General features: G+C 41.9%; 1 protein-coding gene across 2 annotated transcripts in view; it reads left to right on the top strand.

Moving 5' to 3' along the window:
* Positions 1–318: 318 nt before the first annotated feature.
* Positions 319–25,813, top strand: part of tesk1 (testis associated actin remodelling kinase 1) — a 42,979-nt gene continuing 17,484 nt past the window's right edge. The window contains exons 1-4 of one of the 2 annotated variants that reach the window (XM_012853964.3): positions 319–576; positions 1,123–1,774; positions 23,594–23,715; positions 23,832–23,880. In XM_012853964.3, coding sequence (XP_012709418.2) covers positions 1,592–1,774; positions 23,594–23,715; positions 23,832–23,880 — 354 coding nt within the window. In that variant the 5' untranslated portion in view covers positions 319–576; positions 1,123–1,591. Of the gene's footprint in view, positions 577–786; positions 889–1,122; positions 1,775–23,593; positions 23,716–23,831; positions 23,881–25,813 lie in introns of those variants that run through there. The other variant, XM_036146338.1, reaches the window with a different exon arrangement.

The raw sequence follows: 25,813 nt of genomic DNA, 5'->3' as shown, positions 1-25,813 counted from the left end.
AACAAGCGCATTACTCAACCTCTCCTGTTATTTCAAGTCCTCCTTGGGTTTGAAGGAGCCCCATTTCCCGCTTAGAACCCCAACTCAGTTCAATGACAGCAAAGGGATTTTCTTTTTACTTTTTTATAGAGTGAATAATAACTACAGTTTAGTCCAATGGAAAACCTTGAAACTTATTATTATTATTTTTTTTTTTGAAAGCGTATATTTGCCAAAGGCCTAGGGCAGATGCGGGGTGTTTGCAGTAAATACTCGGGTCCTCCCCACAGGTGCATTTTTGTGATGATCACGTGTGGACACGCCCCGCCCCGCCGCCTCCATTAAAGCTGCAGCAAAAGTCGTCGCCCTCCTTCCTCCGAGGAGTCAGAGGCGCACAGAGGGAGACGGAAGGCCGACGCAGAGAGAAAGGGGAGCGGAGCGGCGGCGCAGACACAACACAAACCCATCCCGCAGGCGTGCGACACCGACGCCATAAATTAGTAACGCTAAAGCTCCTGGAAACCGGACGCCTCAGCCGACCCGGGACGCCACGGACGGACGGACGCAGAGGATACGTTCCTGGAAAAGGCCGGCCAGGTGAGTCGGCTCTTCCTCCGTGGGCAGCCACGCGTGTCTCCGGCTGCGCTGCGTGTCTGGAGAGGTCGTGCGTCAGCATTTTTTTTTTTTCCATGCTCAGATTATAGCATCCGAAGGGGCGTGCGTGAGAGAGCGCTAGAAGTCCGCTCCATTTAGCATCCATAATTTACAAACTGCAGTCATGCTTCGTGGAGGCCAGCTTTGCTGCAGAGACGCGTGGAAGTCCCCACGCAAAGCGACAGTTTTAAACTCATTCGGCGGAAGTGAGCGGAACAGGGTTAAAGTACAAGCAAGACAAGAAGTGATATCTTGGTGCGTTCGCGGCGCTTTATCGGCCGCCGTTTCTCTTTGGTTCAGATGTTGCGCTCCTTTGCATGCAAACCTTCTAATCTATTGTGATGTTCATGCTCAGCCGTCAGCATGTAGGTCATCGCCCTGCACGGATCAGTGGGAGTTTTTACTGACAGCCTGCTCGCTTCACTATGATTTAGTGAATTAACGTGTGTGTGTGTTTGTGTGTTTGTGTGTGTCCGCCCCCCTCCTCAGCTCGAATAGGCTCCAGCGCCAGAGAGGCGGCTCGGTGCACGCTGGAAATTCAATTGGTGGAACCAGGGAGGGAGCCACGGCCTTTTTCCACTGCAGGAAACCGACAGAGGAAGCAGCAGCAGCAGTATCTGCAGAAGCCGAGGGCCTGCTCTGCCTCTCTGCCTCTCTGCTGCGCGGCGTGAGGCAGTGACTGCGCCGGGGACGCACCGCCGCAGCCGCGCCGCTCGCTGAGGACGGACAGACTCCAGCTTGTCCCGGAGCCGCGCAGGAATTTGACCGAGGAATTCGGTCCGACCGGTCGCTGACCACAGCGCCAGAGCGTTTCCGGGGCTTCCGCCGTCGCCATTCCTCCCCCGGGGAGCCCCCGCGGTGGTCCTCGGCAGGCTGCTTGTGGAGATGTAATCGCAGGTCGGGCTGGATTTTAAACGACGCACACGTCCCACCTCCTCCTTCTTCTCCTCCGTCCGAGATGGAGAGGGTCGACTCGGAGCCGGAGGGAGACGCAGAGCCGCCCATGCACAGCGTGCACGGAACCAACCGGATCCGACCGTCCTCCTACCGGGCCCTGCGCAGCGCCGTGTCCACCTTGGCTCGCCTGGATGACTTCAGCTGCGAGAAGATCGGGGCGGGCTTCTTCTCCGAGGTGTTCAAGGTGAGTGAGAGCACACCTTTCCTGGGAATCCGGAAGGTTTTCCTTCAGGTTCTCATCAAAACTCGCCTTATTATAGACCGAAATGCTTCCGTTCAGCTATTCAAATGGTGGGGGAAAATACTGGTAAAATGTTTGGAGAAGCATTAAAGGGGAAACTTTGCAATATTAAGACCGTTTGTTGGTTAAAAAGAGAAATGAATGTATTCCAGCGTTTTAAAAGATGGAATTCACTTGTAATTTGTGTCCCTCAATTTACATTTAAACCCATGAAAATGTGACCTATCACCAAACATAGTGCTGTGCACTGCTGGTCAGCTGGCTGAACGAAAGCTACTTAAGTTTTTTTTTTTTTTTTACTTTTAAGGAAGAAAAATCTGATTATTTGTACATGTCTTTGAACTGTCATGGTGTATCCTTTCTCTGGGTATTGTTTCATCCATAAATTAGCAATTAAAAAAAAAATAATTTTTAATTTGAGCAATGTAATCTCTCAGAATACAGACATGCACTGTAATGAGCTGTGGACCCAGAGGCAGTTTTCTGTGCAACTCTATGGAAGGCAGTGGCAGTATTTTATATATGGGTGTCCATAAACACCAGAATGGGTAAAAAAAAAAATGTTTTTGTTGCAAATCAGTAAAGGCTGGCGGCTCTTCTAATGTAGGGCTTCAGTGAAAAGGTGTATGTGAGAAATGGTGTGGGGGTTCAGTAGCAGATGGCTGCCTGGGGTGGGATTCATCCAAGAACCACCACTGGCTGGAAGATGACTAATAAAATCATATGTGACTAAGCGAAAGTAGCAAAAACTCATGGTAAGCCCCCTGATATTTTGCAGTGCACGTCTGGTTACCTTGGTTGAAGGAATTGATTTAATCTGTTAATTTGAATTTACAATTTAAAAAAAAAAAAAGATTTTTTTGGAAAATCCGGATTTTATTTTACCAATGCATCATTTAGCTTCATGAAGAGAACAGCTGCAGTGCTGAATATGTTTAGGAAAATGTATTGTCAAAATGTTGTAATTTAATTTATTCATTTGCTTATTTTTTAAGTTATTTTAAAGTTATACAAGTGAAGTGAAGCCTGTTAGCTCATTGCGTAAAACCACTAGTAGCAAACATTTTGTTATATTTTCATTGTTTACAATGGCAGGGCCGCCATGTTTCAGAGCTTCTATTTAGTTGCACTTTCAATTCAGGTCAACTCCCAGATGAAATGCTAGACATAAGGAAGTTTTTAAAAATGTTTTAATTTCTTATTGTGAAACGAAATGGAGGGGGAAAATTGATTAGTCGGTTTTGTATAATCAGATTTTATTTTTAAGCCATATCGGCCAGCCCTACTTACACAAATTTGACTGCTCTGAAATATCAGGAGTGGTGGCTGCAGATTGCCGCTCTGGATCTTTAAGCAAGACCCTTAAGGCTCCATTATACTTGCGCGTTGTGTTGGCTTGCAGCTCTGTGCGGAGCGGGCGTGAGCCCCATAGAAGCGCTGTAGACGTTTGTAATTGACAGAGACGTAGGTGCAGCATTCACCAAAAACACAGGCCGGCAATACTCAACATAACCAGTGGAAATGCAGTAAAAAGAAGACCGTTGACGTCACACTTCCAAAATGGCCACACAGTATTGTAAACAATCATGATGAATAATTGGTATGTTTATGGCAGCCCACTGCTCCCTAAGGACAAATTTCATTGGAACGTGTGTTGCAAAGACAAAATAAAGGTGGTGGTGGTGGTGAACAACAGTTCTGGCTTGGAAACTAAAGCTACATTCACATTAGTGCCACAACGTTGCCACTTCTGCTTGCTGGTTTTCCGCTCGTCTGACAAATCGCTGGCAGTTCGCACGGCGGGCGACAAGTCAGAAATACAGCAGCACAATGGCGTTATCTAGTGATGCTTTCACTCTAGTCTCTTCACTCGCTCTTCTCCAGGCCTTCTCCGTTCTGGACTTGTTTCTCTGTAGTAATAATTGACTCATATAACTCAAGCCGACCTCAGGCTGCTACTATCAGCTTTTATTCCATGTTGAATGAAAACTTATTTGTCTGCGCTGCAGTCCTTCGTCTCACCTCACAGCCACATCCAGTTCCTGATTCCTGAAGACACAAAATTTTAGCTTTTGTGCAACAACTTTGGCTTTGCATCAATCGCAGGTTTCGTGTTGCCCTGGCTTCGCTTTAATCGCCAGATTCGCACGTTTTGCTTCGCTAGAATCGCCTCTGTGGCCTCGCTTTGCGTCACGTCACTCTTGCGTGGCACTCGTGGATAGGGATATCCTGTAGCTCTGTCGCTCGGCCTGACATGTCCATGCTCAATGTGAACATACCGTAAGAGCGTCACCTATCACTCTTATTAAATTTCATTGCTGTTTAATAACTATGGTTATTAACTATGGCAATGCTGTTTAATAACTATGGTTGGCTAGGCTTGAGCAGCATAAATGCTAAGCAGCCTTCTGCACATTGGGTACCCGTCCACTCACATGAACGTGTTATACTTGTGAGTGGAAACAAAGTAAAACTGTAATAGTCCAGGTTTATTTCAGCGGTTGAAGGAACAACTGCTTCATCAGTTTTTCAAGCAAAGCTATTACGCTGTACACTTTTCGTTTGACCATCTATGTGAATAAAGCTAAAACCGCATTTTTACCCTGCCTTATTGTTACCGTGAGAATCTCATACGGCCCATTGCCTTATTAAAACCATGCATGTGTGACTGTTTGGCCAGGCTGGCTGAGGTATTGACCTCCTGTCATCTTTATTGACCAACTTGAGGTTTCACATTGTGTGAAACGAGCGTTAACTACGGCAACCAGTGCAAGCAAATACCAAACGTGTATAGAGGGGCGGAACATGGGGGTTAATAATTGTAACGACTGTTTCTGAACAATGTCTTTGAGAACATGCATCATACACCTCTTTAGATGGAGACATTATTTTTTATTTTTTTTCCAGTGTGTTTTTTTTTTCGGTGTGTAAGGTGATCCATTCAGGACGGGTGGATCAGGTGCATGTGTGTGTAACTCTATCCTCCCCTCCCTGTGTGGGCCAGCAGCCGCCTTCCTCCGTTCGACATGCTTCTACTCACTTCCATGAAGCCTAATTGCAGGGAAGGCCTCGTTAACAATGCCGTTGGATGGCACATTACAAAAAGCGGCTGACCAAGGAGCAAATTAGGTCACCTGAGAAGCGATTAAAGAAAAAAAATAAAGCCTTTGAAATGTCTCCAATCTTCTCAGTCCTTTAATATCTACATGACTGGAAGGGTTATAAAAAGACCTTTCTGATGATGCCTGCCTCATGGAGGTGGTCCAAATAATAAAAAAAACAAGCATAGGCTTAATGTGACTATTTCTGACCCATTTGGGTGCTGTTGACTCGGTGTAAAACCCATTACTGACCTAGATTTATGATCCCCAGTGTAAAAAAAATAAAACTCTCATTGGAAAGGTTATGTAATAAATAACCTGATTTTAAACGGCTGCACAATATTTCCAATCACAATAGTCACCAGAGTATAAACATATCTCATAGGTCTGCTTGGAGCAATGCATTCATGCTCTGTATGCTAATTAATTTTCACAGTGAGATGAGCTCTATCCCTCTGATGGCCATATTGGGTAATAGTTTAGTTTCTAAAATGTTACATATATTTAAAAAAAAAATGGTTGCATCTTTTGTTTTTTTGTTTTTTGGGGGGGGGTGTTTAGCTGCAACAGCTTGTTGCAATATCAGAGTTGTATGTTTACCTTCTATCATTTTTTTTTATTATGATGAACACATTTTGAAAGGGAAATCTCGATCAGATGTTCTACATGATGTGATTTTAATTGTTGAATGCAAATATTCAGACCTTTTTAGGGAATCTGTTGGGAAGTTGTGAGCAGTAAATATTTTACCTAAATTTTACTTTTGTTGGCTTATTTTAATAAAATTTATGGTTGTTTTTGAGCTAATGTCAAATTAAAGCAGGGCAGAACTGCTAAAATGGGTTCCAAGAAAAAACATTTTTAAAAATATTTGCATTTAAACTGATTCACATAAAAATCTGTCATTATTTGCACCAAAAATTGTCAGAATAGTTAGCTGATTAATAAGTCGGTATAAAAGTGCTTTTTATGTTATTTTTTTCTGGCTACCATACTTTTTCTTGGACCAGATGCATTTCACATCTGAAAGTTCTTGTTGTCTGAGACTGGAACTGTTTTAACATGGCAGACATCCTCTTTGGTGTTTGACCCGAGTTTCTCTTTACTAGGAAACTTTTCTGTTCTACCAAACTTAAGATGTTAAAGAGAGTCCCCTGCAGGTAAGATACTGACTGCTCATTACCCCTTAACAGAATCCCACTGTAAAAATCTGCACCATTTTTAAAATATCAATGGGCTTAAAAGAAGAAAACACGGCTAGTCTACGAAAAGTCAAATGGTTGAATGATTTTTAGTCAAATTGTTTACTGCTGCGCTACAGTGCACAGCAAAGGTATTGGTAGCAAAATTGTTTCACGTTCTGGTACATAATCACAAACTTAAATATGTTATCGGGACCTTGTGAGAAACCAACACAAGCTAGTGCAAGCTACATTGCAAATAAAAAAAAAGTATTTAACTTTGTGTTTAACCCTCTTTTATGATCCATAAAATAAAATTCAGTTAGTTTAGTTGCCCTCAGACGTCATTTAAACGGTCCACTGGGATAACATGGGAATGTCCACTGGTGTGTAAATTACTCCTCTTCCCCTCTAACCAGTTAACTGCAACATTGGGTCGTAAAATGTAGTAATTAGTAAGGTTGCAGTATTTTATATTTAAAGGAAGAAAACTTAAACACAGTGTTGCAGGACCGAAGAGGAAGATCTTTGCTGAATCTTATTGATGAATTTAAATTGTAGCTCCATTATCTTTTCTGTTTTTTTTTTTTTTTTTTGCCGTTGTTTTTATTGCGCAACGTGTCTGCTCATATTGATTTACTATTAGACATCGGCTCATGCTTTTACTGCACGTGGATCAGTGCGTGCGTCTTCCTGTTCCTCGTGTTTAAAGTTCAATACGTGAGGATGGACACAGATAACTGACTCTAGAGGTACACGGTGAACAGTTCTGGCTTTTGTCGCCTGCCTTTGTAAATTGGCTTTATTTAGAATTGGCATGGTTTATAAATTTGCACTGAGCCCAAGGGAAATGAGGACATGTATTAAATCTTGATACATTTGTAAAATGTGGTGTGATGTTCAGTCATTCCTCAAGTACAGGTGCCAGCGCCGTGCTGATCAGTGTTTTCATTGTGTGCAAAGTATGTCTATATTTAGAAATGCTTGCATTAGAAACATAGCATCTTATTTAAAGTCTGCCTAAGCTTTTTTTTTTCAGTCTGATTTGCATCCCATTCAAGATATTTCATAGTATTGTAATAGATCTGTAGTGAGTGCAGCAAAATGGTGAATTCATCCATAACCTTTTGGCAACTTTCGTCTCTAGAAGTCTGCCGGATGATTTCTGCAGATGTTCTTTGCAGATGGGACCGTTCTGTTGCTTATTTTAACATCAAGCATCTTTGTAGTTGTGTGGTTCATGTACCCATGTTTGAATCTGATTTCACACAATAATGGTTACTAAAGCAGGATTAAATCTTCCATTTTAAACACTCTTTGGTTTCTTCTCTCTGTTCTGCTTTCCCTCCTCGGCCTGAGGCCACTCCCTCCGGCTTGCCCTTTTGAATGGCTAATGAACATGCAAATGCCACTGTTTACAGCTTGCTTGTCAAGTTGGCACTTAGCTGTGCATCAACCCGTCGTTTGATAGCGCCATATAAATGCAAAAGTTGTCACCGCAGCCTTCGGTTACATTTAAAAGTTTGCCGACACGCATGACTGAACAGTTGCTGCTGTATCCTGGTTGAGTTTCGGAGAAAGTGGGCCTGACCGCCGAGCAGAATCAACTCTGTCAGATGGGTTTTGTTTTAATGAATTTAGGCTCGGCTTAATGTGCAGGATGGCTGCGCGCTTGCATTAGAGCGTTGAAATGGATGCTCTCTGCACTTGGTTACGGAGAGCCTAGCCTCCTGCTTTGTGAGAGTGTGTGTGCTGCTGTTCATCCTCAGTCCCGAGTGCCGATCAATGGAGGCTTGCTGCAGGCACACAGGCAGCTATTTACCTCTTCTGACTGCCATTGTGCAATCTGGGGGGGGGGGGGGGGGGGCTCATGTGTTGAGACAAATCCTTCAGGTGCTGATTTTCTGTTGATATCCTCCAAAGGCCGACGTCACCCTCGTTTCTGTTTTCCCTTCCACGTCCGCCTCAGAAACGCGAAGCTTCAAAAGCAATAAAACGCCATCAATCACACACAAATTGCTGCGTCAGTCAGCACTTCAGATAACTCGCAGGAAATGATTACATGTTCGCCCGTTTTACAGGCCTACAAGGTTTAGTGCAAACATCTTGGATCTGTTTCTAATTGGATTAGCGCCTTATCGCGTCCCGTTTCGGCCTTTTCTCCTGGTAATCGATGGTTTGCTTGCTACGCAACAATCCTGACAGACCCAGAGCTCAGTTTAGTCTTCTCCATAAATCACTCAATGTTTTTAAGTTTTCTCAGGGGTTAAAGACTTTTCAGTAACGCCCAGTGGTGCAACTTTCTCTGTAGGCTAGTTGTATTTACTTAAATGAAGTTACAAAAAATGCTACGTTAGCTTCTGAGTTAGCTCTGCCGTAGTATTAGCTGCCCGACTCAAGTCACTGATTCCAGCTAAAGCTAATTAACACATTGAATGTGATTTGGCTAGTTTGTCAGGTGAAGGTGTAAAATTTGTGTTTTTTACATTTAACTAATTCAATGAGAGCCTGAATTTCTGATTTTGAAGCGAAAACTTAAGCTGCCTCAAACTAAAGTGTAAATAAAGGGGGACAAACGACGTTCTGTCTTTGCTGGGCATCGGTTCGTACAGGATTGTTATGGTATACTGTTTGAGTAAAAGTACTATTTTATAATGCCAACAAAAAGATGACATAAACCCATTTTTAACATGTATACATAAGCAAAATAGAAAATGTACATCTACCAAAGTTTGTATTGGTGTAATCAGACATGTTATTGCACATATTATACCTTTTTTTTATTTTATTGCCATTCTGTTCTTTAGAGTAGCAAAAAGCTGATATTGGCTGGTAAATTAGTCAGGTTATCTGCTAGAGTAGTAACAGATATTCCACTCATACCTTAGAAACCATAGTTTGTTTTCAAAGCGGCATCACCTTATTTAAAGTGATGGGTGACGCTCCTTTAGTTTGCATGTCCAAATTGTCCTTAAAAATGAATGAAAATGTTTTTTGTTTTTTTTAATATGACTGAAAAGGGGCACTGCTCTGTGATGCATATACTCGTAGCAAACTCCAGTCACTCTCTTGCATCTCATTAAAATGAGTGTTGTTCTCTCTTAAATTCAGGCATTCCACAAGGACTCGTTTTATCGACTGTAATATTTTTACTTTATACAGACAAGAACCGTACCATAAAAGGCAGTCCCTTGTTCTGTCACCTTTTGCCATGCCATCAGTCAACGTGGCTGTTCTCATTAAAAACGAACAATTAAAAAAAAAAAAAAAAAAAAAAGACGTGATGCTGGTACACAGATCATATCTTTTATTTTTTTTACGCATCGACGTCACTAAAGTTGTTTTTTGTTTTTTAAAACCTCTGCTTCAGACATGCAACACCTGTTACAGATCTCTTTAAAAATGCCAGACCTAATTTCAGTAAAAATCTGCCTCTAGCCAACAAGTGGTTGTAAAAGACAAGAGGAGTAACATTCCTCATGTGCGACCCTAGCTACGCAGTTTGGGGATATAAACTCGGACTGTTTTCTGAAGTTGACGTTACATTTTGCAATAATTCTCACTTCTGTCGAGTCTTTAGAAATAACTGTGCTGGGATGAGGCAAGGCAAATTTATTTATATAGCACAATTCAGTACAGAGACAATGCAAAGTGCTTTACATGATTAAAATATAGGAGGCTGAGCGTAGCGATAGAGGCTTGTCCTCAATGCAGCCATCTGAAATCTCCTCCTTGGGACCTTTTGCCACACACCTTGCCCCACCCTCAGCTTATTATTTATATGCAAAGACCACCACTGTCTCAAAATCTTACATAAAAACGACATTGCCTTTCAGTCTACATGCATGTAACCGCCTTCTCTTTCTCTGTTGCAAAGTCGTTTTCAACATTTCCTTTTTTCTGGTGATTTTCAAGTGTTAAAATGCAGTTTAGTTCTCCTTTTTAGTGCCTGTTCAATCCTTAAAACAAGTCCCAAAAGCTCTTCTTATTTGAGAGAAAATGCCTGTAAATGTCTGTCAGGGTTTATAAGGACCAATATCTCTGCTTCCCCCCCCCCCCTAACGCTAAGAATGTAGCGAATATATGTATTTGTGAGCACTTCAAATGAAACTTAGTGCAGGGGATAATTATAGCTGAAAGAAGACTCCAGGGCATTTAGCTGTTTCCCGGATCACGTTTTATTAACCTATATATTACAGGAGCCCAAAAAAGGCCCATTTGTTTTTAATGGCGTCTAAGAGTTTGTATGCAACATCCTGTGTAGACTGCTTGGGGGGTGGGGGGGAGGGGTTATCCGAAATTCAATATGATGTTAGAGGTTGGCAAAGCTTAAGGTTGGGCCTCTGCTTGTTGTCTTTGGAGTCTGCAAAGCTCTGAAAAGGGCATTATTGTAATGACAGGTTGCAACAAGGTTGGAAAAACAAGCGTACGAGTGGCTCGGCTCTTTTTAAAACATGATCTGATGAAGTGTGGAACAGAGAAAATCGATAAAGGGAGGGAGGATTAGCGCGACAGAACACAGCAACTCTGATTGAAAACTTAATGTCTGCGCGTCGGCTGCTTGTTGGGGCATAATGATGTGGAGGAAACGGGCTGGCAAACAATCTCGGGTGTTGCTGCCTCTCCTGCTGCGGCTGCTTCACGTGCCAAACATTCACTACGTCTCTTTTAAATGTGGAATAACTTTATCTACTGTTTCTTTTTATATGGAGTTCAATCCTTGTTTTTTGTTGTTGCGAAAGCTTGTGAAACAAAGACTGGGTGATGACCGTAACTTGAGTTTTGTGGAACTACAATAGTAATCATTTTTCTTGACAGTTAATTATCTGCCCGAGGCATCAATATTTGATTTATGGGCCTTTTTTTTTTTTCTTCCTAAAAGAAACTAAATCATAAACACATTGACACTCCCTGAAACGAAAGACATAATGATTGTTTTAGAGACGAGAGCTGGAAATCACCCAGTGGGACGTGTTGAGATGTGACCGGCTCTTTGTGCAAATCCTGATAGTTGGAAGAATTTCAGCTCCGGAGAGATCTGTCGGCAAACAAAGGAGCGAGGAGGGGGGAAAAACCGATCCTTAAAGTTGCAGGCACACACAACCCCGGTCCATCACTGGCTGTCTCCTGTGCTCCTCGGATCGGTTTCCAGTGTTTGGGACCATGCGGGGTCTGTGAAAGGAAGCGTTGCTGTGGACGGTGGGACTGGTATTGCCTAGCCAGTGCAGACATGAACATCGGCGCCTTAGCGTAGCACCAGCTCGTCGTTGTCTGTTGCCGCTGGTTGGGGCCCGCTCTATCGCTCGCCGCGCAGCCATTAGGTTTTGTTTACGTTCTGCACCGCCACACAAACACGAAAGCCCCGAGAAGCTCTGAGCACGTGACGTGCCTGTCTTTACTTGAACCTCTGTTTTTTTTTGTTGCTTAAAACGTTTCTACCGGACCGGGGATTAAGATGATTGTGCAGCGATTGCCCAACACTCATGTTTTCCTTTGCATCAGTGTTTTTCTTGCTTTATCTCCCACAGATTGTGGCTGTGTGTTTACATCGGTTCACAATGAGAGTTTCCTCCCATCCACTCGTTGGCAGTGCTGTAGTCTTTTTAGCTAAACCTCAAGGACCGCTCCCCGTGAGAAGATAAACAAATGGCCCCGTGTTGGCGTCTTTGTGGTGAAATGCATTTATGATGGAGCTGAGCTCAGCTGTTTCCTGAAGTCGGTCCCGTCAGCTTTAGAGTCGTCTTCACGACGCGTCTAAAATAACATCCATCATCTCGACTGATGTGGTGGAGCTCACAGCCAGCGGTGTGCAAGCCTCAACAAGATCTAGATCTAAATTCAAATAAAGATGAATTAATCACCTTCTAAACTTTCTGGACAAAAATTCTGTCATACTAGTTTTTAACATTTTCTTTTTTATTGAAATGGTCTTTATGTGTAAAGCATGACGCCATGCAATAATTAGCAGTTGGTTAAATGATGTAATTGTAGGATTTGCAACTAGGGCTGCAGCTACAGTAGGCGATTAAACATATGTACCTGTTGTTCACATTGTAAAATGCTCTGTTAGGGATGTTTCATATTTTATTATATAATTTAAGGGGCAAGAAGAAAAAAATCTCCTTTTTTTTTATGATTTAATCTACTGAGATTGATGCTATATTCTAAAGTATTGCGTTCTGCAATACTATATTTTGCAACAAATTGTTTTTATGTTTGATCTGTTGAAAATTAGTGTCTCCATGGTGCTCACCTGTATAAATAAATCATAAATGAATCGATGAACAAATACAAGCTCATATTTTTGTATAGTTTGCATAAAGCCAGGGTAACTTAAAACTCAACATGTCCTGTTCATGTGTAACAGTTTGCTTGACTCTAATCCTGAATTTTTTTTATTTAGTTTTGCATTTCTCTTGACGGTGAAACAATTCAGAGCTCCTTCCAATTATTGTAAGCTGGAAATGTTGAAGTGCACCAGCTCATGATTCAGCACTTTACAATCTCATTTTCCGCTCATAGGTTGTGTAAAATCGGTACGTAAATCCGCTCGGAGCACACAGTTCCTACTTTTAAGCGTTCCTCACTCTCATCTGGACTCTGGCTTTGTCTTGATGATTCAGGATCATCATCATGGCTGTGACTCCAATAATAAGTTGATTAAAACTTTGAGGCTTCCACGCCCGATTCTAGACCAGCTCCACTTCGCCCTGAAATCTATTCAGTATTTAGGATTCAGTTCACTGAAAGCAGACTGAGTTAAGACTATATTTTGATTTGAGACTCTCTTTTTTTAAAAGCCAATGAAGTTGGCATCTTTCTTTGAAATCCTGATTCTGTTGAGCTGCGTCTACCAGAATCATCCTTTGTGCGATTATCAGCTTAAACAAACAAGTGTGCGTGCCCACACAGCAGTCACCAAGCTCTTGCCATAGCTTCAAGTAGCTGAAGTTTATCTTTAAACTTTGAGTTAACTCGGGCATTCACCAAAAGTCAACAAAGCTCATGAGCACACTCATTGAATGTGTGTTTACGCAATGTTTGGCTTCTATCAGATGTATAATACCCCCATACGACATTTAAAAGAAAATCCCAACACAATTTGACTTTGTTCCCATTTTAAAGCCTAAAACCCTTCATGAGTTCTGCTTTGACCAACTATGGCGTCCTCAGATAAATTACACAAGCGGTTAAACGGCAGAAGCCACGATGTCCAAACACCTTGCACCCTCATCCTGGCAATTACCAACATGGTGCTTTTTAGAAACTTTCAAACTTTCATAGGATTGCTGATGGCTAAAAAAGACCCAGCTCAGACTTCAAGTTGAAACAGTCACACCTTCAAGAGCTGCCTGTAAAGGTGCCTTATGCTCCCTTTAAGAGGCGTCCTCACCACGCCAAGTGGATAATGTTTGATTGTTGAAGAAAAGGGAGCCAAGAACTTGCTGCACCCGCCACATTTTTTGGACCCCTTGCAAACAGGAGGCAAAAGCTTCAACATAAATTCATATTTTATTGCGACACTTGGACTGAAGAACCTAGAAAGGTCCAACCCAATTTTCAGTCCATTTAATCACTGGCTCGTTTCTGTTGGCCGCTCTACAAAATGGGACGGGCGAGAAAACATGCCATTCAAGTTGGGCAGATGTTTTCCCCATTAGCATCAGGAAATGACTCGAAGTGAAAGTCTTTCCTCCTAATCTTACCTACGACCAGTCTGAATTATTATTCCGGCGTTTTAAAACGGCTGGAGCTGTGACTATCAAGGCTGGATGACTGTAGATTAGCTCGCCAACATGAACGTAAGGAGCAGAACTGGAATCAGAAATGCTTTACTGCCAGGTACCGATTTAAAAAAAAAAAAAAAAAAAAAAAAATGCTTTTTTACAAGACTAGGAGAGTTTGGTGGGAAATGCTGCAAAAAGCATTAAGTAAGCTAAGAATTAAAAGGTGCAAAAAGTAAAAAATGTTATAAATCGTGTTTTGCATATGTACAAAACGGATGGTAAAGGAAAGAAATTCCTTAAATAGGGCAACCATTGGAGTTTGAAAAGTCTCCAGAACAACCATGCGATGCCGTCTACATGCCAAATGGTTGTTTGTGACGCATGTCAGGAAAAACACATTTGATGTGGGCAATGATCTTTGGTCAGATGGGACAAAAATGTAGCTTTCCAGCGACAAACACTTCTGAGCCACAGATGAAGGACCTGTGATGCTGAGGCTTCGTTTCATCTCTTCTCACCCCGGGACTTTGTTGGAGCACATTGCATCATAAATGTATTTTGAAGCTAGTTTAACTCTTCACCAGGACTGAAATTATTTACAGGAGGTGTGATGGCATGAGTGCGGTAGATTTCTCCTTTTTAAAACTGTAATTGTATAAGAACATAACAATCTTTTGACAGGACCAACAGGTTAGAACAGATGAAGTTGTTACAAAATTAAAATAAGGCAATGTTTAAAAGGACTGTGAATGACTAATGACACGATGGGATAAAATTCAAAACACTATCATTAAAGGGCGACTCAAACTTTTTACAGTAGCTCTTATGAGAACCTAGAATACGACGCAGGAGAAGTCTTGAAGTTTCTACTCCGTTATTGCTTACTCGCACTAACCCTCTTGTAATGGTTTTACATTTTTAACTGCCTCTCCTGTTTTGACTTGCTTATTAAAACAAAAAGTTGTCGTCGTTGTTGGGCAGAATGAGCTCCAGTAATTCTTCCTGTTAGTCCTGTGGTTGAGCAAGGATGGAGTGCGGTCTGCTGCTGCGCCACAAAGGTGTGCGTGGGCGTGCAAATGTGTTACGATGCAGCCTAAATCCTGTCAAGACAGCAAAATCTGAATGACTTGCAGTAAAAATGGACAGCAAATTTAAATATTAGGACTCCGTTAAAGGGTTTTAATTGGGTTGGTCTGTGATGGTTATGGTAAAAAGACGTCTGAATGTGCGCGTGATCTTGTTAACTACTAAGATCTGACTCCTGGACCCCGACGTACTGGGAATTCACCAGTTCGGTTACAGGACACCATTGTTCCCTCTTCCTTGTCTCGCTCACCGGACATAAATGCAGATTTACATGCTTCGTCATGCTTTAAATGAAAGCAGAGTCTCAAGAGGAGCCTCCAACCTGTTTTGGAAATTAGGTAATTTTCTTAAAATTTGCAGCGTGGGCGTAGTTGATCCTCATTGGTTGGCGTTCTGTCACTTAAACAGGGTTTTTTTTTTTTTTTTTTTTTTTTTTTTCGCAGACAGGCCAGTTACCAGTAAGGTGAGATTTTGCCACTTATGTATCCTCATAATATCAAGACTTGAGCTTCACAGTCACGTGTTTTCAGGTGGTAAAGGAAACTGTACGCTTCTGCTGCTGAAGGGAAGTGGGGTAGTAACCATGAAAGCCATCAGGTTTTCAGAGCTGACCTACTGCCAATAGCAAAGTCATTGAACTGTGTTTGTTGCTGGTTTTCTGGTCACACTTGACCACATTTTGGTTCCCTCTGCGACGCTGCCGCAGCATGCAGCGTGTTCTGCACACACGGTTTCTGTTTATGCTGACGGTCACAACCTCCTCTGCAAGGTGAGAGCACAATATGTGACACACACACACGTGAAAATAAAATTATTGCAGAGACTGGAAATCTGCATGCATAAAGGATGTGAGCAAATCACCCCTCCCCCCCACGTTGAAAGGGAGTCGAGACACATAGTTCATTTAAATTTGATTCAAAAGGTCATTGGATTTTATTATTTTTTTTACACTTCATCTAATTCGTATAAGACGATGCTTTGTAATTAAGTCTATACATTTGCTGAAATATTTGCATAGCTTTTAAAAAAAAAAAAATATATATATATATATATATATATATATATATATAGATATATATATATATATATATATATATATATCTATATATATATATATATCTATATATATATATATATATATATATATATATATATATATATATATATATTTAATATAATATAATAATTGCAATTTTTCCAAATTTAAATTAAGCAATTGACCTAAAGATCATTCACTATAATATTGAAGCAGTCACTTTATAGGTTTTTAATTTAAGACCCATTTGTAATCTTCTTTCTATCCAAAGTTTTAGAAAAAAATGTTTATGCAAATTCAACAATTTTTGGAAGATGATGCAGTTTTAGAAAATTTCCCATCAGGCTTTAGATCCACGCGCAGGACTGAATCTTCTTTAGTTAAAAGTTTGTGATGTCTCCTGTTAGTTGACTCTAATAACGTTGATGCTTCTGGACCTTAGAGCGACCTTTGGTGCTGTGGACAACCCCGTCCTGTTGTCTCAACATGGCCATGTTGGTATCTGTGCCACAGTTTTGAAGTGGTTCACATTTTACCAGATTAACAGAACCTTTTCTCATGCTCAGTGGCTTCTCCTCCTCTGCTGTTCCTCTTTTGCGTGGGTTGCCACAAGGTTTATTTAAGGCCCTCTGCTTTTTTTTTTTTTTGTCCTTGTCACTGGCCATCATGGCCAGAGCAATGTCAAATTCAGTTGCAATGCAGATTTATTTCCCACTAAAGCCAGGATGCAGTAATCCACAACGTGCCTCGCTGCAGTCAAACGGTGGCTAAACCAGATTTGATTTTATTTTCTGTTATGAAATGAATGACATACGGCAACAAAGCTGCCATAAATTCTTCAGCAGCCGTTCCCCAAACGCAGATGTCATAATGGACAAGGATTTAAGATTTGACAACAAATCTCCTCTGTATTTTGGTCTGGATTTTATTGTCTATGCCTTCTCTAAGGTCCGGCCTTTTCCTGGAGCTGGCTGTTCATGCTTCTATAATCTCCAGAAGTGACTTTTTCAGTGTCCCCCAGTCATCGTTTCCTCCAACGTATTCAGAACCCAGCAGCTTGCCTTTTGACTCGTACTCAGACAGGAAGCCAATGTAGTGAAACTAAAACAGGTGTGTTTCAGTCTATTTTAGAATAGATTTTTAAACTTGTATTTGTTTTTAAAGCTCTTGACAGCCTTCCCCACCGCCGCCCTCCCTTTTTTGTTGAGCATTTCTATTTGCACCAGGTTCTACAAAGTACAAACCCTGGGGAGACTAAGCTTTTTCTGTGTCCACACCTTGCCTCTGAAGTCAGATTTTACAAGATTTTCTATGTAGAACTACACTTGGCCTTTTTAAATCCTTTTAAATGTTTTCAGGCAGGCTTTTTATACTTAAAGCTGTGGTGGCATATCTGGTTTTATCTATTTTTGTTTCATATAATTTGTTTTCAACCTGCTATGTTTCTTTTAATCCCCCTGTGTCTTTCTTGATATACATTCATTTTGTTAATCACGTTGGTCATTATTGTAAACGTGGAAAGAGCTGTACAAAGAAAAGATAGATTGCTGAAATTATCAAATGACCAAAGTGGTTTCAAATTTATTAACAGCTTCCAGTTCACCAGAAATGAGAGCCCTTCACAGGAAGATGCTCATTAGCTCATAAAAAAGCCTTTTATTACTGTGTATCAAAAAAACCATTAAAATCACATGTCTCTGAAAGCATTAATGCATCCCTCTTTCACTTGTGAACATCCTTGTTCTGCAGCCTTCTCTTGGCTTCAGATCGGTTTTGTTCATAAGGTCAGCAGTTCTGTGAACATAACTTTCTCCCCCCCCCCCGTATCGTGTTGGGACATTTCATGTATACATATAGAGAAACTGCTTGGCTACATTATGAAGGGCTGCTGCTGAATATATTCGTATGGACCAGATTCTTGTTAACACTCCATAAAGGACATTAACACTATTGTTGTTATTTTGCCTGTTTTGCTAGAAAAGGAAGTGAGATTGAAACCACATTTCTCTAATCAAGGGCTGAGTTTTCCCTTACTTATTGGTTTTTCCCTAATAATAAAGGAAGTCAGTCAATTTGCCATATTGTAATAATATTTTCAGCTCCTAACCAGAAATAACCCTGTCCCTTTAAGAAAATGTATCAAATTATATAGAATATTTTCTTAGTATGGTATAACATTTTTGTTTTGTGGCAACCTAGACTGTGGTAATGTGAAATGTTGCCGTGAATGCAGATGAGTACATCTGAAATAACTTAAAATATTTCCAGCTGAGGTGTGAGACCCCACGGCTTGCTGACGGCAGAATCTCCCCCCGACCCAAAGCTCTCACGGGGCCGCTGGCTGATGCACACGTTGGTTGTGAGGCGATGAAGAGATGCCCGTGACCTTTCCTCTGCTACCGCAGCACTTTGCAAGGATGAGCATGTTTTGATGGAGAGCTTTGGTGTGTGTGTGTGTGTGTGTGTGTATGTGTGTGTGTGTGTGGGCAATTACTGTACATTGTGGGATGTTCCTAATGAAGGCATTCCAAAGGCGAGTCAGTGGACGTGACCATTAAAGTGCTCAGGATGAGACGTGTGGGAGAAATGTTTTTGTTTTGCTGTCTAAAAGGCTTAATTCTGCGAAAGTCCTCCGAGTCAGTCTGACCTCCATGTTGAGTCAGACTATAAAGATGACAAGCGAGAGCTTGTTTGTTTGCAGGCTAAAATCGGTCTGACAAAACGGGTCGAATGAGGCTGCAGCCCGTACTGCTGCATCAGCATGTGGCACGCGTTGTGCACAATGCAACCAGTCTGCAGCGTGAGTCACTCTGTGGCGGGCTGCTAATCCCCGGACTAAAGTTAAGTATGTAAGTATTTCTACAAGTAGCCGTGAAGGCAGAGGCGTGCAGGGAGTAGTGTGCAAATGTGACTTAGTTGCAGCTGGGCAGCTCTGCGTACAGCACCTTCTGTGTTTTTGGGTGTTAATGAGACTTATGTGATTAGATCAGGGGTCTTCAACTTCAGTCCTCGGGGGGCTCAGCACACTTAAGTCAAATAATCAGCTCATCAGCAGGACTCTGGAGAACCTGACTGCAGACTGAGGAGCTAATTCAGCCATTTGATTCAGGCGTGTTGGACCAGGGACGTGTTGAATACCCGCGTGATGGACCAACACAAAGTGAAATCAAAATGATACGTGATGTTAAAGCTCTTTTACCATCAACAGCCTGACAACTGTGACACGTATTTGTATTCAACCCATTTTTGTCCAGGACCTTTCTATGACTGTGTGAAGAAATATTTGTTTGGTAATACAATATATTGTAGCCAGAGTAGATGGTCAACATGGGTGTATTTTATCTTGGTACAAACGGTGATTTTATTTATTTGTGAAGCACGCAGAGGTTGTAAGAAAATATTGAATAGAATCAAGAAAATTGGGGGGGGGGGGCTGCAAAGTGGTGCAGTGGGTAGCACTTTTGCCTTGCAGCAAGAAGGTCCTGGGTTTGAGTCCAACCCTGGGTCTTTCTTCATGGAGTTTGCATGTTCTCCCTGTGCATGCGTGGGTTCTCTCTTGGTACTCCGGCTTCCTCTCACAGTCCAAAAACATGACTGTTAGGTTAATTGGCCTTTCTAAATTCTCCTTAGGTGTGATTGTGTGCGAGAATGGTTGTTTGTCTCCGTGTTGCCCTGCGATTTTAAAGAGTGCTACACAATACCATCTAACATTTTTGCTTTGACCTGTTATCGCTATTGCTACTTAAATAACTTCAAAACTACACTACGCACGCTTCATTATGCACTACTTTCTTTGTTAGTGTGTTGCATCAAATCCCCCAAAACAAAACCCTGAAGTTGGTGCTTTTCATGTGAAGGTGAGAAAGTTTGAATACTTTTGCGCGACTTCCTTCATAGAAAGTCCACTGCTTATCGGCACGAGAGTCTTGCCAACCTCCCTGCAAGTCTGAGTCATTCAGCAAGTGCTGTGCAGAGGCTGAGATTAGTGCAACGCTGGCTCCACGCTGCAGGTTTTCTGCTCCTGAGTCCTTTTCCTCTTTGAAAAGGAAGCAACAATTGCTCACAAGTTTGGTTTGCATATGTGCATTCATGCACGTCTCACAGTTTGACACAGGTTGAAGGCTGCGATCGTGTGAAGGAAATAGTTAGGATGGCAGAGATTAGGACTCCTTCACGGAACAAGTCTTCTTCTTATTGTACAGACTAAGGTGTGTGTGTGTGTGTGTGTGTGTGTGTGTGTGTGTGTGTGTGTGCACGTACACACACCCTAGTCCGAAAGCGGCATTAGTCGCTGCTTTCGTCTGCAGCCCAACAGCCTTTGTGGCGTCTTATTTTCCCCTCCCTCTCCACACACTGATCCAGCGCTCTGCTCCGGTCCAGGCAACTGTGACGACTCGGAGACTCTGCACCTTGACCCTCCTCCTCCTCAAACGCCGCTCCTTCATTACACACTCTTCCCTCACTAATGAAGGCGCTATCTGAAACCCTGCTGTGCCCCTTTGGCTTTATTATTAGCATGGAGGAAATCTGGTATACCGTCGAGCACTGGGGTCACAGCTGATTGCACATGTAAACAACAGTTTATAGGCATCAGGATGTTCTCCTGTTTAGCAAACCAACGTAACATTACAATAGGACTGGCTGATGTCTACATGCCTCTTTTATTTTTTTTTTTAAGTATCCCCATACTGGCATGAATGTTCATTTACTTTTAGGTTTGTTTGAACTGTAATAATGCAGTGAGCAGAACGTTATTGGGCTCCTTGAAGACATTTAACCTCTGACCTAGAAAGGATCCTTGGACTCCAGGGTATTTATCTTCTTGCGAGACTGTTTACATCCTCAGAGCTGCTGCTGGAGGAGGGGGGGTCACATGTGGGTCCGTGACCTCTGCGGTCATCATGTCAGTCATCGGGGTTGAATTAGTTGAGGTGTGACTGCACAGTGAGCTGAAGGCGGAAAGATTTCAAGACCGCGTTGTTAAATTTTTTTTATTATTTATGGATGTCTGCAAGAGTCGTTATGGTGTGGAAATGTGACCTAAATGTTGTCACCTGCCCGGGTCCGACGGTGTGTGGAAATCCCTTCAAGTGTCCAAACATGTCGGCTGCAAGAGCCAGCAAAACAGAAACGGTCGTTACTAGAGAAAACTTCAGACACTCTGGATCTAATGATTTATCCAGTTTCCATTTCATACCACTAAACAATTTTGTACCAGTGTACTTGATCCATTGTTTGAGTTTATTTAGGTGTCATTTGAGTATTTTTTTTTTTATTTAGAAAAATTGTTATAATTGGATATCTTCTGTACAATGCACCATGTTCCCATCTATTGTAGTTCTGAGCCTGTTTGGACCTATTAGTTATGAAATTTGACAAATTATGACACCCCTGAACAAACCAGAAATGTAAATGTTTATTGCATCAACAAAAGTCACATTTTCTTTACTGTAAACTTTGCTTTTTTTGCTCAAGGTTATTGTACAGAGAGTTTACTCGTCCAGACCTAGTTTGCTATATTATATTACAGCACATCATAGAAATGGAATATAAAACACAATCTAATTGTTTTCATCTAAAAATATTAAAGCAACATTACGGCTCTTGCATATTATTAGCTATAATTACCAATTTATTATTTACAGTTGCAAAACGCCACAAATTTAGAAGCGGTATTGGAAATAAAAACGTCTTAAATGCACAGTACAATATATTTTTTACTCTACGGCGTAACACGAGGGTAACAGATGGATATTAGCTAGTTAGCTATTCGGGCTGTCGATACTTGCCTGTAATTGGCTACGTAACGGACATACTGGCCGAGGTTTGGCAACTAAAAACAGTGTTGCCTTTAATACGATTGGCAGTCCTTTATTCTTTCCTAAAAGCAAAGGAAAAACTCCTTTTTTAGTAGCTTTCATTTAGCCAGAAGTACACATCAACACGTGGGGGAGGGGCGCTGCTCTATGCTCCATACAGCCAGAGAAAACTTGTTACTCCTGGACTTTCTGGGGCATCTAATTTAAAAGACTTTAGCCAATGGGTACAACATAAAGATTTTGCCCTTTTTGAACCACATTCCATTTCTAAAGCCAGTCAGAGAAAATAATTTTACATCATTGGCTGTCAAAGAAGGTACAGATCATCCCCAAGGTGGTACAAATTGTTACAGTCGGTAGGAAATGCACCGTGACAGGTGGCTGCATTTCATATCCACGAACAAATCTGATACAAAGCAACCAAAACTGCAAAGGTGTTAAAGTGGAAAAGGGCCGAAATGACAGTCATCGTATGTAAACCTCTTTAAAGAGGCTCTTGAGATGCAAGGATGAGTGAGAATTGCTGTGGCCTGTCCAGCTGGCTGCTTAAACCAGGTGCAGCGTGCCGTCATAAATCCAATGAAGTCAGTCATGCAGCTGGAGAACGATTGGATTTTTTCCCCTCTTTTTAAAAAAACAACAAAAAAAACAAATGTGCCACCAACACTGCATGGCAGCCAGACCCACTGTATTGTTTCCCAAAGCAAAATCTCAGTGGCCGCCTCGACTGCCTTACCTTTTGGGCCTTTAAAAATAAATTATAATTGTTTAACTTGTCCTTAACTGTGTCCAGGCAGTCGCAGGTTCCTAGCACTGCAAGGTGTAAAGGTTAGCAATCTATATTTTTCTTAAGGTGTAGGAGCACAGAAGAATCAGCTTCACCTGATTCTTCTGTGCCTCCCTCTGATTTTTGGGTAATTTTTGCAGAGATGTGGTTTTAATCACTGAAAATCAAAAGTTGTTTCTACTAGTATGGCGCTCAGTTACAGAGAGATGGTTCAGCCAGTCGCCTGTCCCTATAACCTCCCCCTTATGAAGACCCAGATGGTTCTGCATAACCAGCTGGAGTGTTGGGTTATTCTTTTCACCCATCTTTCAAACCATCTGCACCGTCAGCCCTCTCCCTCAGTTGGTGCCTGCTCGCTCCGAACGTCGTTCTGAACTTTTCTTTCTCTGTTTCTCTTTTGTTTTAGTTAATAGAAAAACTTTTTCACGAGTAACAAATGGAAAAATGCCTCAAAAGAGGAAATTCTACCTTCGACGCATTTGTCTCTGTTATGCTTTCTGTTGACGGATCGAGGATTTCCTCCTCGCAGGGTAAAAAAAAAAAAAAAAAAAACACCGTCTGACTACTTCTCTCTGCAAACTGTGCCAAACAGATCAGCTGTCATCTCCTCCGCGCATAAATTTCTTTAGAAGTCAAACTACATGCCAAGCAAATGCGTTTCCTGGAGGGAGGGAGGGGGGGAGGAAGCATGCCGCGTCTCCATCGTTACCGTACCAGACGGCGCCATTGCCATGACAGCAGGTTTGGCCAGAAAGTGCAGCTGATGATGCAGCCGACCAGCTAACGTCTCATGGCCCGTCTCCAGAAGTCGAGCAGCACAGTGTCTCATCATGGATGAGCTTGATGCACTTTTTGGTTTTGTGTCTTTTACTCAATGATTTCACCTGAGTTTCCTCCAGCGGATAGTGGGTTCCTCAGACCTTCAGTATAAGACAGCAGCTGGATTTACCTTTTTTTTTTCATTGTGATTTTCAACCGATTGTTGCTGAGCATTAAACCGCCACGTCTTTCTACTGTTAACCCAGGTGCAGCACCGCGTAACGGGTCAGGTGATGGCTCTGAAGATGAACATCATGGCCAGCAACCGAGCCAACATGCTCAGGGAGGTCCAGCTCATGAACAGACTATCGCACCCCAACATACTCAGGTAAGTCCAATAATGATTGTCAGTCTGCAAAACGACTGATTAGAGATGCCTGTAAATGTCTGTTTTTTATTCTCAGAACTGGTTTGGCTTTGACTGCTTTCCTCGTCTTCCTGCAGGTTTATAGGAGTGTGTGTCCACGAGGGACAGCTGCACGCTCTCACAGAGGTGAGGTTCTGACGGCGGGGATGAAATCAGACACGTCTCATCGGTTGCATCACTCTGCTTCCTGTTAGCAGCAGCGAGCTGCACATTCACTCCAGCATGAATGGAAAATGCATTATAAGGGGAGGCATTACGGAAGAGATTAAGAGGAAAGTTATCAGTTTGTGCCCAATTGTAGCTGCAAAGGATACAAATCTCTCCCCACATCACCTGGCTAATGCGTTTATTGTCCTCAGGCAGGAAGGCATTACAATGTTGCTTTTTTTTGCCTTCAGTCTGAAGTGTGCACCAAAACTTTAAGGCTCTCATTGATTTTTTTTTTTTTTCCTGCCAGAACACCAGTAAGGAGGGTGCTTGGTGTATTTTAGAGGTGGCAGCAGATTATTGGCAGGATGTTCAGAAAGATTCTGGGTCCTGATTGCTGGTGTGAAATGAAACACACCCAGTTTAAAGTATGCAGGGAAGCCTTTAGCTAGATGTAGAGATCAGAACTACCTTACTGGCCTACTTTACCCAAATCTATGATGTATTTAAAGCAACAGAGTAATTTAGGTCCCTGAGCCTAAACCCACTGGTTCAGAGGAATTTTAAAATGAAGGAAACCCAGAATGAAGTCTGTCCCATATCTCAGGGTTTCTATGCAGTCTGGAATTAGATTCTTAACGTTAAACAGGTGGGTTTGTTTGGAAAGAGTGTGACTTTAAGCCAGGGGGGTCCAGAGTGCAGCGCCTGACTGCGGTTCAAGAACAATACAAATCCAGCCAGGCAGTAAAATCTTCAAGTCTGGAATTTTGGGTACAACCCAAAGTGGGTCATCTTTTATGAACGACATTTTTTGCTTTTACTGTGGTTTAACAGTAAATTAGGACCATGACCATTTGTTGAATTTTTACTAAAGCAGACTTGGGCAGCAAAGATATCTGAAAAAAGAGTGACCCACATCTAGTTCTTGTTGCACAGCCAGAAGGTTTATGATCTGACAAAAGTAGAAAACGATAAATCTGAAGAAAAAGGCATACAATAGGAAACCATATGCCTTTATTTTTATCAGACATTTGTGCATTTTCAGATCTATATTATTTTAATAGAATACTTTAATCAGTTTTACCTGAAAACGATCAATATTTTAATGAAATTAACAAAGAATCACAATAAATGTGCGTTTGCTTCTTCAATAAAAATATTTTTGCAATATTTTTATGGAAGGTCTTTGAAGCTGTGGCATTTTTTAATTACGGTTCTCGTGCCGTGAGGATCTAATACCTGCTCATGCACCAAAGCCACCAGTGAGAGCAGAGGTTCAGTTTGACCATGAAACAGGCAGACGGTCGCATCAGTCACTCCGGCTTAAACCATGGCTGCTTATAGTTCCCTCCACATGTCGTAGCAGCCTCCTTTTGGCTTGACCTTTTAAACCAAAAAGCCTTTTATCTGAAGAAAAATTGTTTAACTTTGTTCTTTGTTCTTTTATCATCTCAAATGATGATAAAAAGTAAAATGTTGCACAGATGGCATGCAAAAATATTTTGTTTGCTTTCTGAAAATCCTTTTCTGGGTCTGATTTTTGCTAAAGAAGTTAAAATGTTTAAAACCGGCAGCTTTGTCTCTTTTGGACTGGACCTACTGACTAGTAAACACGGAGCATCTGTGGCTGTCAGCCCAAGGAGAGCAGGATCACCTGAATAAACACGCAGAGGTCAGGCAGGTTGTCTCACCTGTTGACGTCCAATCAGTTGACCAGCTGCTGCCACGGTTACCGGCAGCGAATAGGAAAACATGAGAAATAAAAATGAGATCTGGTGCAGTCACACCTCCCTCGCTCGTGTGTGCACGGTTTACGTGTTTCTGTGCGCGTTTTGGAGCGGAGGCCTGAGGTTTAGTTCCTTTTTTTTTTTTTGGTTGGTGAGTTAAACACTTTAAGTCAAGTTGACTGGAA

This window comes from Fundulus heteroclitus, chromosome 14 (assembly GCF_011125445.2).
Source record: "Fundulus heteroclitus isolate FHET01 chromosome 14, MU-UCD_Fhet_4.1, whole genome shotgun sequence".
NCBI lineage: Eukaryota > Metazoa > Chordata > Actinopteri > Cyprinodontiformes > Fundulidae > Fundulus > Fundulus heteroclitus.
The sequence above is the reverse complement of the archived record's forward strand: the minus strand, read 5'-3'. Positions and strand labels throughout refer to the sequence as shown.